The sequence below is a fragment of the Carassius gibelio genome, chromosome A7 (assembly GCF_023724105.1).
Source record: "Carassius gibelio isolate Cgi1373 ecotype wild population from Czech Republic chromosome A7, carGib1.2-hapl.c, whole genome shotgun sequence".
Lineage (NCBI taxonomy): Eukaryota > Metazoa > Chordata > Actinopteri > Cypriniformes > Cyprinidae > Carassius > Carassius gibelio.
This window is the reverse complement of record NC_068377.1, coordinates 32520360-32537081: the sequence shown is the minus strand read 5'-3', so window position 1 is coordinate 32537081 and position 16722 is coordinate 32520360. Positions and strand designations below refer to the sequence as shown.

At 38.8% G+C, this 16722-nt stretch overlaps 2 protein-coding genes and 1 pseudogene across 2 annotated transcripts; all 3 read left to right on the top strand.

Annotated features, from left to right (window-relative positions):
* Positions 1-643: 643 nt before the first annotated feature.
* Positions 644-2724, top strand: LOC128017283 (mRNA decay activator protein ZFP36L2). Its single transcript, XM_052602591.1, has 2 exons — positions 644-1080; positions 1409-2724. Exons 1-2 carry the CDS (start codon positions 1072-1074, stop codon positions 2351-2353), a joined length of 954 nt encoding a protein of 317 aa, XP_052458551.1. The 5' UTR covers positions 644-1071; the 3' UTR covers positions 2354-2724.
* A 750-nt stretch (positions 2725-3474) lies between these two features.
* LOC128017524 (TAF6-like RNA polymerase II p300/CBP-associated factor-associated factor 65 kDa subunit 6L) lies at positions 3475-7831 on the top strand (annotated as a pseudogene).
* A 948-nt stretch (positions 7832-8779) lies between these two features.
* Positions 8780-11868, top strand: LOC128016342 (potassium channel subfamily K member 1-like). Its single transcript, XM_052600826.1, has 3 exons — positions 8780-9259; positions 10028-10423; positions 11281-11868. Exons 1-3 carry the CDS (start codon positions 8920-8922, stop codon positions 11622-11624), a joined length of 1080 nt encoding a protein of 359 aa, XP_052456786.1. The 5' UTR covers positions 8780-8919; the 3' UTR covers positions 11625-11868.
* The last annotated feature ends 4854 nt before the right edge of the window (positions 11869-16722 follow it).

Sequence of the window (16722 nt, the reverse complement as noted above, 5' to 3'; positions counted from 1 at the left end):
AGCCTGTATGAGTTTTCTCTTTCTTCGGTTGAACACGAAATAAGATGTTTTGAAGAATGTGGGTAACCAAACAGTTTCTGGTCCCCATTCATTTCCCTAGTATTTTCTCTCCATACTATGTTCTGTCTTTTATGACCAGCTGAACACATAGAAAACTCAAGTTTAGAACAACTTAAGGCTAAGGAAACGATGAGATTGGGTTTTTTTTCTCTTTGGGGTGAACTATCCTATCAACGTTGCTTTGCTAATTTAATAAACTTAGATCTTTCTTCAAAAGTTGTTTATTATTTTTTTATATATGATTTAAGACCACAGACTCGTCCAATCAGTTGAAACGGTCACATTCCAAAAATTATATTAATTTTTAATATAGCTAGTAAACTAGTTTGACATATCTGCTGTCAAGGTTTGGTTGTTTCTTTTCAAAGTTATTTCAGTGGCAAAATGTAAGATTGTAATAGTCCATATTGTTTGCTGGAAAAGAATAACCTCATCTCATCTCAGGCCTCACAATAAACATAAAACAAAGACTCGATCTGCACTTCACAGACAAGCGCTCAATTATCAGCTCGAGGTGTGACGCGGTAATTGATACAGGATGGGCCTGTGTGTATATTCGGAGTTCGCTCTTTGAAGTCGGTTAACAAGATACTTTTCAAATGTTTATTACAGTAGATTCTGCAAGGCAGCGGCAATATCCCAATTTGATCAAATTCAAAACACCCACAGCAGACGAACGCATCATCACTTCAGACTACTTCCAAATTGAATTGCCGGTCAACGACGGCAGACCCGATTGGCTGATTCGAACGACCACGCTTCACAGCTGATTCATATTTTAAAGGGAACGCGGAAACGGAATCCGGGTCTGCTTTAAAACAACAGGGCGAACAGTAGTCGGTACGGTGGACTTGTCAGGCACAGGGTGTAGTCTGCGTCTTTCATCTGGGATAGTGCAACGGAGCCAAGTGTTTGGTTGTTTTTGTTGCTTTAAAGTCGTTTTTTAAACTCCAAGATACCCCGTTTTGTTGGGTGCCGTTGAGTTTTGTAAAGCAACTTAAAACCACAGTGATGTTTGAGGTAAGCTGTTATTGTCTTCGCGTTTTTATTGATTCCATCTGTCTCGACATTCCATATCGAATTATTAGTTAAAGCGTCTCGAAAGCACTGAGTAACTCTTACTTGGATCACTGAAATGTCAACTACTACTAGAAAACTACAAAAGTCTTCTATGCTTTCTAGTAAACGGCAAAATGAGCTGACTATGGTTGGCTGATTATGATATTTCCTATTTAATAATTTTAGGCAGTGGTAACCTGCATTAATTATCTATGCAATGGACAAGTGTTGTGGTGGGGTTTTTTTTTTGTGTATGTCCTAAAAAGCTATTTTTACCCTTATTTTCCAGACCAGTCAGGATGACCTGTTTCTGTTCCCCACTCAAAGCCAGAATGAGGCCTTCTTCCCGGAGGAGGGTTTAGGCGGTGGGAGCTTGTCTCTTGCCGAGGCCTTGCTTCCCCTAGTTGAGTCGCCATCGCCCCCAATGACGCCCTGGCTCTGCTCCACCCGCTATAAGACCGAACTGTGCAGCCGCTATGCTGAGACTGGTACCTGCAAGTATGCCGAACGCTGCCAGTTTGCCCACGGCCTCCATGATCTCCATGTACCCTCCCGTCATCCCAAGTACAAAACCGAGCTGTGTCGTACCTACCACACCGCTGGCTACTGCATTTATGGCACTCGTTGTCTCTTTGTGCACAGCCTTAAAGAGCAGAGGCCCACCCGTCCCCGTCGCAAGAATGTGCCTTGCCGTACCTATCGTGCATTTGGGGTTTGCCCCTTTGGTACCAGATGCCACTTCCTGCATGTTGAGGGTGGCTCTGAATCAGATGGTGGAGAGGAGGAGCGAACCTGGCAACCTCCATCACAGTCCCATGAGTGGAAGCCTCGAGGTGCCCTCTGTCGCACCTTCAGCTCATTTGGTTTCTGTCTGTATGGCACCCGTTGTCGATTCCAACATGGGCTTCCGAACACTATCAAAGGTCTTCACTCCAACCACACATCCTGGCCTCATCAGATGACCAATGGGGGATCTCTTTCACCTGCCTCCGACATGTGCTCTTCACCATCTCCACCATCCTCATCCCCTCCATCTGCGTTGGCTTCGCCGGTGTACCCTGATGGCTCTGGTCCAGTCACTCCACCATCGGTGGAAGTGGCCAACAATGCTTTCACCTTCAGCAGTCAACATCTGAATGATCTGCTGCTCCCTCTCGCCCTTCGGCTCCAGCAGTTGGAGTATGCTGCCAATGCTGGTCCTCAAGACACTCCGGACAAGCCACGGTTGCCATGAAGTCTGTGGCATGATCCTAAATGATAAAGCTTTATCTGTGACTGAATTCATATTTAACCTTGTTTTTATTTTGTTTTTTAGTTGTGTACAGTGTCCCTTTGCTACTTGTTTTTAAACTGCCTTTTGAGACCGAATCTTAAATGTTTGCTTTTTATTTCTTAATTCAAGTCTGTCATGTACTTCTGAGGCGACTTATTTTTGACGGACTGAATGAAGCCCCTGAAGTGTAAAATTTAGACTTTATTTTACTGTTGTATGTGACTTATTTCACTATGCTTGTTTCTAATTTAATGATTTTTAAACTCCATGACCTTTTAAATTATTTTGGAAACATCAGCATCCATGGATCTCAATAAAACCTCCTAAAAGGATTTGCTGTGTGGTTTGTCTTTCATGACACTCTAGTGGTGACTGAACATTTTTGAAGAATTCGTCTAAACTGCAGTTTTTGACGTGAGTTTCTATGAAGTCCAAGGTGTGCTACTGGGGGGTGGGGGGGAGGTCCAATTCTCTCTTGGATGTAGTCTTGTTTTCAGTCAGGAGTGAGGGAGCTTTTTTTTTTTTTTTTATAAATTGATTTACTCCGGTTATTTTGAACCAGATCCTTTTATACAGTGGAAATGCTGTAAATTTATTACAGTCACCTTTAAAATATTGTAAAAAATATTGGCAGGCATATCAAACAGCCAGGAAAATATGTTGATGCAAGTTAGAAAACTACAGGCCCGAGTTTGGAGACCCCTGTGGTCGAGTTAAAAAATTCTGATATCGGATCAACTTTTTATTTCCTTAAATGTCTCTTTTTTTTTTTTACTGAAAGTAAACTAAAAAATTTACTTGGTGAACCGATTCGAATCGCTAAAACGAATCAATATACCTGTCGCCAGGAAGCGCGACGTATATTATTGGATACATGCGCGGAGCTCATAGCCAATCATGCGCTTCCCACAAGTAAGTTCCCCATTGTGTTGTATAAACAGTCTGAAGAGCTTAGCTGCTTGTACTAATATAAGTACATAGCGAGGAGAATTGAAAAAAGTCTGATGACGCGCAGCCTAGCCGCTGTAGTTCTACATCTTTAATGTAATTTACAGCATCTTTATTTAGTGGTCTCACTAAAGATGACAGAGCGGGAGGGACGGCGCTTCGCCTAGGTGCCGCGGGAATCCATCAAACTAATGTCCGAGAGCACCGGAGGGGAGCTCAGCGAGGAGGTGTCAGCTCTGCTGGCAGAGGATGTGTGCTACCACCTCAGAGAAGCAACACATAGAAGCAATACGACTTACATTTACATGCATCACATGCTGCTGTACTTGTCTGTGTCTTAAAGGTGCTGTAGGGAACTTTTGTAAAAAAATATATTTTTTACATATTTATTAAACCTGTCATTATGTCCTGACAGTAGAATATGAGACAGATAATTTGTGAAAAAATCCAGCTCCTCTGGCTCCTCCCAGTGGTCCTATTGCCATTTGCAGAAACTCCATCGCTCCGGTAGAAAATAACCAATCAGAGCTGCGGTCCGTAACTTTGTTTGTGTTCAAAATGTAGAAAAATGTATATAATAAGCGAGTACACCATGAATCCATTTTCCAAACCGTGTTTTTGGCTTGTCCTGAATCACTAGGGTGCACCTATAATAAGTGTTTATATTCGGACTATTTTAGATTGCTTCGGGGGTACCGCGGCGGAGTAACCTAGTACCTTTGTGATTCTTCATAGACATAAACAGAGAGAAGTAGTTCCGGCTACGATGTTCTTCCGCAAGACGCAAGCAGTTCTGTTTATTAACCGCTAGAGCGTCAAAAGTTCCCTACCGCAGCTTTAATGTTTTCTGTAAGCTGTTCTGATGGGATCTGCTGTCTCAGCCTGGCCATTTAAGTCATTTAAATGTTCACGACTGTCAATTTAGTGGATTTTAATTTGTTGTGCAATACATTGCATTCGTGCCTTATTATTTCTTTAAAGCGATGGTGATGTGTGCTATTATTTCAGATTATGACTGTTAGCTGACAAACATAACATGCTCTTGCTGTGTTGATTTGTGCTACTGTCTCTAAATGTTTCCAGCTCAAGCTTTTGTAGATGTTGTTATGTGTGCATGTGTTTTTAATCCTCTAAAGCATTTGTAAGGAAAGACTTTGTAAACTGTCAACCAGTCTGTACATTTCATCTCTTTGTCCCACTACAGAACAGCTCACAGTTCATGAGACATGCAAAGAAAAGGAAGCTGAGCGTGGAAGACTTCAATAGAGCACTAAGGTGGAGCAATACTGAGGTATCGGTTCATCTTTATGTGTGAATGTGTTTTTTATTTTTATTTTTATGTGAATTCGCATTGTGGTGTTGTTTGTTACACTTCATCACCTGCAGAACAGCATTACACCTGCTGGATATTTTTTAGACTGTTTGCGGCTATGGTGCGCAAGATGCCTTACCATTCCGTGCATTAAAGGAAGGAGAGCTTTTCTTTGTAGAAGATCGGGAGATAAATCTGGTGGAGTTGGCGCTTGCTACTAATATTCCCAAAGGCTGTGCAGAGACGATGGTTCGAGGTAGGGCGGGAACGGGATGTTTTAGTGAAATGTATTCATGATTAATTTTTTTTTTTTTTATGTATATTGTCTGTTTTGTCTCCTCGGCAGTGCATGTGTCATATCTTGATGGAAAAGGCAATCTGGAATTTCAAGGGACAAGTAAACCTCATATTTGAATTGATTTGTCAGGTGCATCTGTATGTTCCTATTTTATTTAATATACATTTTATTTATATGACCCATATGAACAAGAACATTGTAAAACACAAAATACAGTCATGAACCTCAATCTATGAAAGCACAAAAAAAAAAAAACAACAACTTGGGAATCATTGAACAATGTTGGTTGGTTATTTATTTATTTATATCGCCAACAAAAGAATATACTGTAAATATTCCATAGTTCACCTGGCTCTATTCGGTTTATTTTTTTGTATTCTCTTGGTAGTGCCCTCTGCTGTTCAGTCTCAATCAGAGGATCTGCTGAAGTATTACCAACAAATAACGTGAGGCATTTTAGGAGAGGACCCACATCTGATGAAGGTACTTGTGCTATCTTGTAAAAGTTTGGGGTCAGTAAGATTTTTTTATAATGATTTGATGAAATAAATGATAATATTGAGCAAGGATGCATTAAATTGATCAGTAGTGACAAAGATGCCCTCATTAAGTAAGACCTTATATAATAATGGCTTTTTTGTAATTACTGTGAAACTTGTTACATGACCTTGGGCTGTTTGATGCATTCTGTAATCTGTGGATCTCTTTCCTCTTTCTTAGGTGAAGTCAGTCAGTCAGTCATGATCTGGACCAGTTTAACAGACTCCTACACATGGTTAAGAGTTTGGTGCAGAGCCCGTACCTGTCCCTGGGCTCATATGTGCGCAGTCTTGTGTCCAGTGTCATGTACTGCATCCTGGAGCCTCTGGCTGCGTCCATCAACCCCCTCAATGACCACTGGACCCTGAGAGACTATGCAGCCCTTCTGCTCAGCCACATCTTCTGGTATTTCTTTAGAATCCTACAGTAAAGTTATTCTTATTAAATTCACTTTTATAGTGAATGCTCTTAGGACACATGGTGATCTTGTGAGTTGGCTGTACCATCAGATTCTTCTGTCTCTGCAGAAGGTTCTTTCAGATCCGGTTAGACCTCTCTGTTCCCACTATGGAGCTGTAGTGGATCTGCATGCTCTCAGCTGGAAGGTAAACACGCACAGCACAACACCAACAAACACAAATACGCTTTTTACTACTAAATGTCACACTGTTTGTGTTTTTCTTTTAACACAGGCTGTTGAACGTGTGCTGTATCCTCACCTCCCTGCGTATTGGGCGAATCTACAAGCTGTGCTAAGTGATTACTCCGTGTCCAACGCTCAGGTGAAAGCAGACGGCAACAAAGTCTATGGAGCCATTCTGGTAGGTACAGTACTTTAGACAATGACTGTTGTGCATACGTTTCTTTTCAGGATTCTGATATAAATGTATTGGTTTATTCAAGTTTATTTGTTTGTACACAGCTTTTATTTAGCCAGACACCACAGATTGTTTGCTCATTTTGTGTTCCCATTTGCACATTACAGTAGACCCAAACTCACGGCCCTTGCAGCATTTCCTGCAAACCGATCTGCTGAAAACACCAGATTCATGAGCTGCTCACGTCTCAGTGCCGCTCTTTATTTTGAAACATGATGTGCACATATTTACTTAATTAAATTGCAGGCTTTATAAGCTATATTGAGATTTGTTTTCATTTCGTTTAATCACACTACCTTCCGTTCAACAGTTGATTAGCCCAACACAACGTCTCTGAAGTGACCACTTTACTTTCGTCCCTGAAGGTGGCGGTAGAGCGTTTGCTGAAGATGAAGGCACTCAGTCTGACCTCGGCAGCAGGAGGCGGCGGTGCTGGTCTACCAGACACTGCCACAGGGGCTGGAAGCTTCAGAGAAAACTCTCCTGGCCTCAGCCCGCCTCCCGAACCTCTTTCCGAACCCCCTCTTGGCATTGCAAGCCATCTCCAAGCAGGTGGAGCTGGCTGTCCATGGGAGGAGTGGACTCCTGTATCTCTTCCTGTCATGTATTGTGAACTCTACTCGTTTTTTGGAGATATTCTGACTGTACGCTTCAGCACTGACCCGCCACTCGGTAGTGCCCCATCTTCATGTTCCTGCCAGACATTAGAGGGCAGGAAAGAGCCAGTTAGTGGTGCCCCCAATCTTGAGAATACACGAAAAATGCCCCAGCTAACTGCCAGTATGAATATTAGCCCAAGACAAGATGGAAGCCCTCGTATGGAAGCACAACCACCAAGTCTGGCTGTTACCTAATTTTTATGTTTACCTAGAATTTTCTCCATGGGGGAATTGAATGTTATGGAAACCATTTTGTTTCAAATCAAAGTTTGCAATATTGTGATTCACCTGGTTGGTTTGGTTCTTGACTTCAGCGAAAATGTCTTGTCATTAAAAACTCACCGAAATATTTAGCGAAAGAGCAAATGGTCTTTAGATGTTGATTAAACATTTTGTTTTAGTGTGGAGTGCATTTCTCACTGGTGGTCTCCTTTTTGTCCCGTGTCTGCAGATCTCTTGCCCGCTCTTCATCTTCCTTCTCACGTTCCAGGTCATCTTCGTCACGTCCTGGACGTTCCACCAGCCAATCCCGAGACATTTTCCCTAAAGCCCGCTTCCTCAGGCTGGACCTCCTGCTTTCTCTTTCATCATCGCCGGGCGACAGATGGGGCGACGCTGTCAGGGAAGGCACTTTCAGACGAGCTTTACTCCAACTCCAGCTCTTACTACCCTCCCTCCTCGTGCTTACGCCCACAAGCTGCCGGTCATAGGGAGAGTCAGCAAACCTGTGCGCCACTGGACGTGTTCCCATCACTCTCTTCACCTGCCTCTTTTAAAATATGATGTACGTGACATTTAGAGACACGTGACCAGAGTGACATCTCATCAAATGGCTGCATCTTAGTCATTACAGATGAACAGATCTATATGCTCTATGCAAACAAGGCAAGTATTAATGTGAGGAAATAATTGTGAATGAACACCTCTGAACGAGATTTTTATGCTATAACTCTGCTGATTCTGATGAGTAGCAGTAACTTGAAGTTCCCTTATAGTTATTTCTAGAGTTTATATTTACTGTACTTGCAGCAGGATAAAGCTTTTATATATATAAAAAGAGATATTAGCATGGTTCCAAAGATTAGTTTTTAAATCTGTATGCTTTTTTAATTAATCTAAAGCATTCTTTTTAAAGGGACAGTTCCATTGTTCCTGGAGTGACATGGTCATGAAAGAAGAAAAAAAGCTTTTGCGTTTCCTTGAAGAAACGTTTGTAATGGAAAAAATATAAGCAATTTTCCTCCCATCTTTTTTTTTCTCCATGACCTCTTATTCTTTCACTGAACACAAAAGAAGCTAACTGTCCTGTAAAATGAAAGAAAATAGTGCTGCACTTTGTGTGTTGTTCATGCCAGTGATGCCTTTATGACGAACCAATTTCGATTGACCACAAAAGTGAATAAGAGAGTGATGGTGGGAACATTTTCAGTGATTAACTTCAATTTCAGTCTGTTCACCACAAAGCTATCATATGGCTCCAGAAGACAGAAGAACATAACGCATGACTAATTCTGTAGTAATTCTATGATGCTTACTCTTCTTTTCAGAGCTTGGTCACTGTGTATCTTTCCATACATTCTACTAAATTTCTGAACTTTTGTTCCATAGAAATTCTCATGTGTTGGAGCAGGATTTTAAACCGTACCGTTAAGAAACAAAGTTCTGCTCCAATGACAACTGGAAGTCCGATAGTGAGCTTGTTGAGGCAGCCTTATAATTTGGAAAGTTTGGTTTAGGCTCTGCTGTAGCAGACAGGTGAAGGCTGACCCGTTGCATTAAACTTTCAGCATGGTGTTAACTCTCCATGTCAGAGCCCAGCTTTGGTTACACATGCAGCACCTTAATGTTCTACCATACTGAGGCAATACAAACACACACACAAAAAAAGTTTAATGATGGCTATTTTTGCTGACAAAGCTCTGACTTTTCTACGAGTTCACGCGTTCACGTGTATGATGATAGCGTACGGCCTCTTCATCGTTCTCGGTGCCGTTGTTTTGATGAAACTGGAGCAACCTGAGGTGAATTTGCTTGTTAGAGAGGTCCGTGAACTGAAAGCTCGTTTTCTGGCAGATAACCCTTGTGTTGAGGAGAGCAGTTTGGATCGTTTGTTAATGAACGTGCTTTCCGCGGGTAAACGTGGCGTGGCCGCGCTGGAGTCCGCCAGCGATAAGTGCAACTTCGACTTTACGTCGTCGCTGTTTTTCGTTATTACCTTCCTCACGACTACAGGTGAGCAGCAGTCACACATTCATTACAGTGCTGGCTGAATGTTTCCCGTTGAAAACTACCTCTGTGATTTTATCCAACACAAACATGTATTTAATAATCTCATATTTTAATTATTATTTTACTTGTGGAGCATTTAGAGTCTAATATCTGCTGAGAGGCTATGTTGGTGAACAGCTCAGACAATTGAAAATGTTGTAGGTCCTATACAGCCAAGAAGCAAATGTTAAGTTTATTCCACCAGTTTGTCTGTCTGTTGGTTTAGAAATATTAACTCTGTCATTCGAGTTCAATCAAACAATGCATGAGCTATATATAATTTCGATCAAAATACATTATACAACTTAAATATTAAGTCTTCACACTCAAACTTGAATTAATCATATCTTATTTCTTAATCTCAACAAACCAAATGCATCAATATTTAATTTTCCACACTCAAGATTGATTGATTTCTTTTTATGTAAAAATTTCAAGTCCTGCAGTGTAATTTGGCTCACATTTAATAATACTTATCAAAAGGCAGTGACCTTTTCAAAGCAGTTTTATTTTAGTATCAGCGATACACAATTATAGTTGCGATGATGAGAAATGTTGCTTCAGCAACTAGCTGAAATATTATTCAAAATTATTTTATTTCAGTTTATATATTACGTTTATTGTATTTCAAGTAACAAATGTTGTTACGTTTTTCTATGATTTTGATTTTAGTTAACTAAAGTAATCCTGCTTTAAAATCTGTGATATCTTTAAATTCATCTATATTTGCAGGTTATGGCACCACTGTGCCTCTCTCGGATGAGGGCCGTGTTTTCTGTGTTGTTTACTGTCTTGTGGGCATCCCCTTCACCATGCTGCTGCTGTCCAGCCTTACTCATGCCCTCCTGCCATGGGTAACACACACCCCTATTCACAACCTTCAAGTCTTCTGGGGACTGTCTCGCAACCATGCTGCGTTGCTGCACTGCAGCGTGCTCGCCTTTTGCACAGCGACATTGTTCTTTCTTCTGCCTGCTGGTGCCCTCTGCCTGCTGGAGAATGACTGGAGTTACCTGGAGTCACTCTACTTTTGTTTTATCTCACTTAGCACGACAGGACTTGTTGACTTCCTGCCTGGGAGGACGCAAAGCCGGGCAGCACGTCAGGGGCTGGAGTTTGCAACCTCCTGTAAGTACATTTTTTTATGTATATGGATTGTTTTGATTCACTGTTTTCTGTGGGTCATAAAAAGGTCTTTTAAAAAAATCATTAAATATTGTATGCATTGCTAAAAAAATTGTATGTTCCTCAGTATTTTTGTCTTGTTTTCCAATGCAAATATTAGATTAGATTAGATAAGATTCAACTTTATTGTCATTGCACATGTACGGTACAGGGCAACGAAATGCAGTGCAGGGCAATGAAATGCAACAAAATGCAAATATCTAAGCATCCTTAAATCAAGTTACAGTGAGATGCAAAATGAGTTGAAGTAGTCTTATTTTCTGAAAAAAAAAAAATTACTCTTGCATTATCAATCTGCCGAAGTGTGATGAAAACTTGCTTTTGAATTAAGTTGATTCTGAGTTCATTTGCAGATATTTGGTCTTATTTTAAAAATGAACACACTTCATTTTCACTTCTCAAATAAGTGTACAATGATTTAAGAATCTTTAGACATTTGCAGAGGAAACCAAAACAAAAATGCTGAGGAAGAGCGTCACCTTTTTTGCCATGTGATCAGAAGCTACGGTAAATGATATTTCCAAATTGTATGGGTTGGGAGTATATCCAAACCTTATTAGTTTTTTAGTTAGTTAGTTTGTGGGTTAGTTGGTTTATTAGTTAGTAAGTAAAATTAATTAAAAAGTGATAGAGATTATTAAAAAGTTGAATTTTCAAACTTGTAAGTGTTGCAAATACAACTCATTGTCTGCTCTTTATTTAGATACAACATTGACTTAAATTTTTCTTTACTTGCTCTTAAAAGGGTCTTACCTTTATAAAACCTACAGAAACCCTAATCTAGACTTGTCTTTTTTCAGGTTACCTGATGCTTGGACTGATTGTCTTGCTTGTCGTTGTGGAAAGCTTATGGGAACTGCAGCAGGTTCAAGCCATTCTGCGTTTTTTCACTGGACCGCGGCAGGGTGAGCTGAAGGGGGTGGGTTTGGATGAGCTTGTGCTCAGTGGAGACATGGCAGGTGCAGAGGAGGAGCCTCATTACACCCTGCCTATATCCACCATCTCCCCTGCTTTCTCAGACTCACCTGCCACTCCAACAACAGAGCTGCCACCGATCTTTGGCCTGCCACCCAAGGAAAATGTTCCCCCTTCACTAAGACCAAACCCCACTCCAGATCTGTGCCAATCCACTTCCACTACATAACTGATACAATGGAAATGGACATTGTAAGAAGAATAAATTATATCCAAGAATGAAGCTGGCAAACACTAGGTGGTATAGTTGATTTGATTTATTTAAAATTAATTTGGTCTACCAGCATTGCATGCAGTGAGTGGGATTTGGCCACACAAGTGTATAATCCGATTTATGAATCATTTACATTTATAATACAGATTATATGAATATATATGAATATATTATTTCTTAATAAAGAAACAATATTGTCAAATACACAAGTAATCATTGTTTGGACAATGTTTGGATACATATATATATATATATGGGCGCGCACACACACACACATAGATTTTTTTAAGTGGTAAAGGTATAATACAAATAAATATAATTTACAATACTTTACAATTTAGGTTTTGTAAAGAAATTCAATACAGACACAGTTTAACTTCAAAATCATCTAATGAGTCAAAATTAATTAATGTCAGGATTTTTTAAATCTTTCAAGAATGCCCAAACATTCAGACTCGTGTATGAAATGCAACAATTAATTATTGTTTATTTTTCGATATGCTGCCTGTTATGATAAAAATATTCAATTTGAGATGCAGATGTTTTACATGTTGTTCTTCATAGTTGCAGCAGGGAGGGAGCAGGTGTGTGTGTCTATGTGAGTGTATGTGTGTGTGGGACAGTGACTCTGTGCCCAGCGCTGATGTCTCTGCCTGTCTGACATAAACACACTTCACAGGCTCCGCCTCTTTCCTTGTGAGGTCATATTCTTCAATTATGGTCTTCGGTCATTTACTGTTCAATTCTTCAGTAGACGGCTTGTGCTAGAGAGTACAGTTAAGAGCTTAGTGCTTCTTTTGCATAGGCTTTTGACAAAATGTTACTTTAATTAAAATACCATGATAAGAAAATCAGCATGATTATTATATACATGTGTTTTGTTTGTCTTAAACTTTCTCAATTTCTACTAAAGAAAAAGTGGGTTTTAAACAAGGCAAAGACCCAGGGACTTTTGTCCTAAAGTATAAAAAGAGTATATTACATAGTATTTATTTTTCATCACTTCAGAAACTAATTGTGTGTGTGTTTGTGTGTTGAAATGGTTGCTTCTGAGATCTGTTGATGTGGTTACAGGAGCTGTATGTAGGTCAGGACTGAAGTAAAGTTAGACCCCAAAAGCTGGTGCAGTGTTGGGGAATGAAACATCATCACAGTTTTAGTCATTTCAATTAAACGGCAGTTTAATAAGCTGCCAACAACAACAACAAATCAGGATTAAATATAGCAAACGCATAGGATAAAAATAGGGAGTAAGTAAGATTTTTTAAATAAACATTTAAATATATTAAAGCCGTTTTTGACATGATGCATGTGGTATATTGATATAATTTTTTGTTCCTAATGCTTTTACACTGTATTCTTCTCTTTCATTCAGGTTGACAGTTAGCAGGTGTTACATGCTTATCTATGTTTGTCACTGTTATCTTTGATTCTGAAAAGATGGGGTAACAGTAACACAATGTAACTTTCCAAGAGATGTGTGTTGAAAGATTATCAAATGTTATCTTACTGTGAAATTAAGTTAATGTTATTTAATGTTCAATTTGTGCTCTTATAGAATGTATATAGAATGAAACAAGACTCTTATGGTCATCAAGGCTGCAATTATTTGGTCAAAAGTACAGTAAAAACTGTAATATTGTTAAATATTATTACCATTCAGAAGAACTGCTTTCTATTTGAATATATTTTAAAATGTAATTTATTCCTTTGATGCAAAGCTGAATTTCCAGCATCATTACTCCAGTCTTCAATGTCACATGATCATTCAGAAATCATTCTAATATGCTGATTTGCTGCTTAAGAAGTGTTGAAAATAATTGCGCTGCATTTTATGAGCAGTGATCTTCATAGCTGAAATGATTTAATGATGAAACTGTGGTGTATTTTAAGAAATATATCAATGCCATTCAGATTTGTTCAGGCTTTTCTTCGTTTAGAACATTTCCTGCCGTTGGTACTTGGGCATGAGGAGGTCAATGCCACAGGAAAACAGGAAGTACTGAGACCACGACAAGCTCAACTAACAGGATGTGTACAGCTTTGATCAGGAACCTTATTCGAGATCCGTAAGTTTATATTACATCTCTCTGTCTCTTCGCTTTCCTGATCCCTCTATCAGTGTTCTGTCATTTTTGGATTGATGAACAAATTCAAATGACTTAGTTAAATTAACTCTGTGACCCTGGCGCACAAAACCAGTTTTTAATTCGCTGGGGTATATTTATAGCAATAGCCAAAAATACACTATATGGGTCAAAATTATACATTTTTATTTTATGCCAAAAATCTTTATATTGAGTAAATATCATGTTCCATGAAGATATTTTTTAAATAATGTCCTACCATAAATATATCAAAACTTAATATTTGATTAGTAATATGCATTGCTAAGAACTTCATTTGGACAACTTCAAAAATTGACACTTGGTCACATATTCCAGAGAAGACTTTAGAAGAGAAATTGCTGTAATGAGAGACAGGGGCAGCTTGAAAAACCAGTTAACTTCATCAAATGTGACTTTTTAGCCAGCTTGAATCATATTTTGATTGGTCGTTTTGGGTAGAGGATATTGGTGGGTTTATTTTGGATCTGGTCGTCCTTTTTAAAGACTTTGACAAAGCAGAGCTTTAGAGATTTTTATATTGCTTCCTTTTGGTTTTGGACTTGCCACACCTGCTAAAGCTTAACTCTGATCAGCAGGGGCAAGTTTCAGCCTGCCTCACTCATACTGATCTTGATTCAGCTCTAGGTGCCTAGATCATAATCAAAATGATGCTATGATGTCTACAAAACTGGTCTCAGGTCATAATAACATAACATCGGGCTACCTGCTATATTAGCCAGACCTAAACCTAGTTCAAACAGACCGTACTGAGCAAGAACTAACAGTCAACTATATCAGTTATAGTAGTAATGCAAAGTAAGATCCCACTTTTGTTGACACTAGCCATTGGTTTCATTCTATTGTTTAAAGCACATTGAAAAAACTGCTTGCAAATGAGGTAATGGTGACCTTTAACCTTCCACAGAGTGCTTTGAATAGCCATGTCAACCTCCATTCACTTCAACAAGACAAACTGCAAGGTAAGAAAGCACAATGAAATATTTCTTCACCTTACCCAGCAGGGGTGATCTGTGCTATGTATCACATTTTCTTTGCTTCTGTCAATATTTTTTACAGTTAGTTTTACATGCTGACAATGGCAGGGCATGTTGTCACATTGTAGTTTGTAAAAACACAGCCTTTGTCTTTTTAGATTATTAAACAAGCACAAAACTATTAATGAACAGCAAAAATATTAAACAATTTATTAGACAAATATTGAAATTAATTAATTATTAAATGTATTAGACATATAAATAGACACTTAAAAAAGGTGTAGAAACAATTTCACTTAGGAATTGCTAGTAAATGTCACAATTATAAAGAAACACCAAGTAGCAAGTAATATGTACACAATTTATCTTTATTTACAACTTAGAAAAATAAGTTTACAGTGTGTGTGTACACACACACACACACACACACACACACACATATATATATATATATATATATATATATATATATATAAAATAAGATAAGGATAAGTAAGACTTGTAATATTTTTAAAGAAGTGTCTTATGCTCATCAAGGCTGCATTTTAAAAAAAATTAAAAATACAGAGAAAAAAAAGAGTAATCTTGCAAAATGTTATGCAATAAAAAATTATGGTTTCTATTTTAAATATAATTTATTTATCTGATGCAAAGCTGAATTCAGCCATTACTCCAGTATAAAGTGTCACATGATGCTTCAGAAATAATTTCATTATGCTGATTTATTATTAGAATGATCAATGTTGGCAACAGTTTTGCTGCCAAATATTTTGTGGAAACTGTAATTTTTCAGGATTCATTGATTAATAAAAAATTAAAAAGAAAAGCATTTATTCAAAATATAAATCTTTATTATTATTAATAAATTATTTTATTTGGTTATCTAATGTTTTGTTTTCAGAATTGTGGGAGGACACATTTCTATTCTAAAAATAAATTAGGCCAAATTCAGAGCTTCGGAGACAAATTTGCTTAATGGCTGTCTGGTGCAGTCTTAACAACCTGGAGCTTTACACTCTCAGATCTGTGGAGATGATTGTGGACTTCAGGAGGAACCCCCCCCCCCCATCATCAACAGCACTGTGACTGCAGTGGAGTCATTCGGGTTCCTAGGCACCACTATCTCTTAGGACCTGAAGTGGTACAATCACATTGACTCTGTTGTGAAAAAGGCCAAGCAGAGGCTGTATTTCCTCTGCCAGCTGAGGAAGTCCAACCTGCCACAGGAGCTGCTGATACAGTTCTACTCTGCCATCATCGAGTCTGTCTTGTGTTCATCTATAACTGTCTGGTTTGGTTCAGCTACCAAAACAAACATCAGAAGACTACAACAGACAGTCAGGACTTCTGAGAGGATTATCGGTGCCCCTCTACCCAACCTCCAAGATCTTTACATCTCCAGATTGAGGAAAAGGGCTAAGAAAGTCACTCTGGACACCCCCCCCCCCCCCAGGCCATATCCCACCTGAACAACACATAACACACCTCAGTACTGCACATCTGTAAATAACTCATACCTTCCTCTGTAAATAGCACATGTGCACATTCTGTCTATGGACATTTTTATTTTCTGTATATTTTTATGACTATTGTTATTCATAATTTATAGTGTTTTTCTTACCTTAATTATATGTTTGTACTTTCTGTACTGGAAGCTCCTAACACCAAGACAGATTCCTTGCGTGTGTAAACACACTTGACAATAAAGTATTTTCTGATTCTGATTCTATCCAGAGATAGCTTAAAAAAATACAAAATATATCAGACATCTAACTACTATTAGTACTGTTTCTAATAATAAAATGTTCAGACCAGGAACTAAAATGTGCAATCTTACATACTTTATCTAGTACATCAACAAGGATTTGATACAACAATAATAATGCTGTTTCTCATCCAGTGCCCACCCCTTTAGGTCCTTTACGCGATCCATATCCATTCAATATTAAA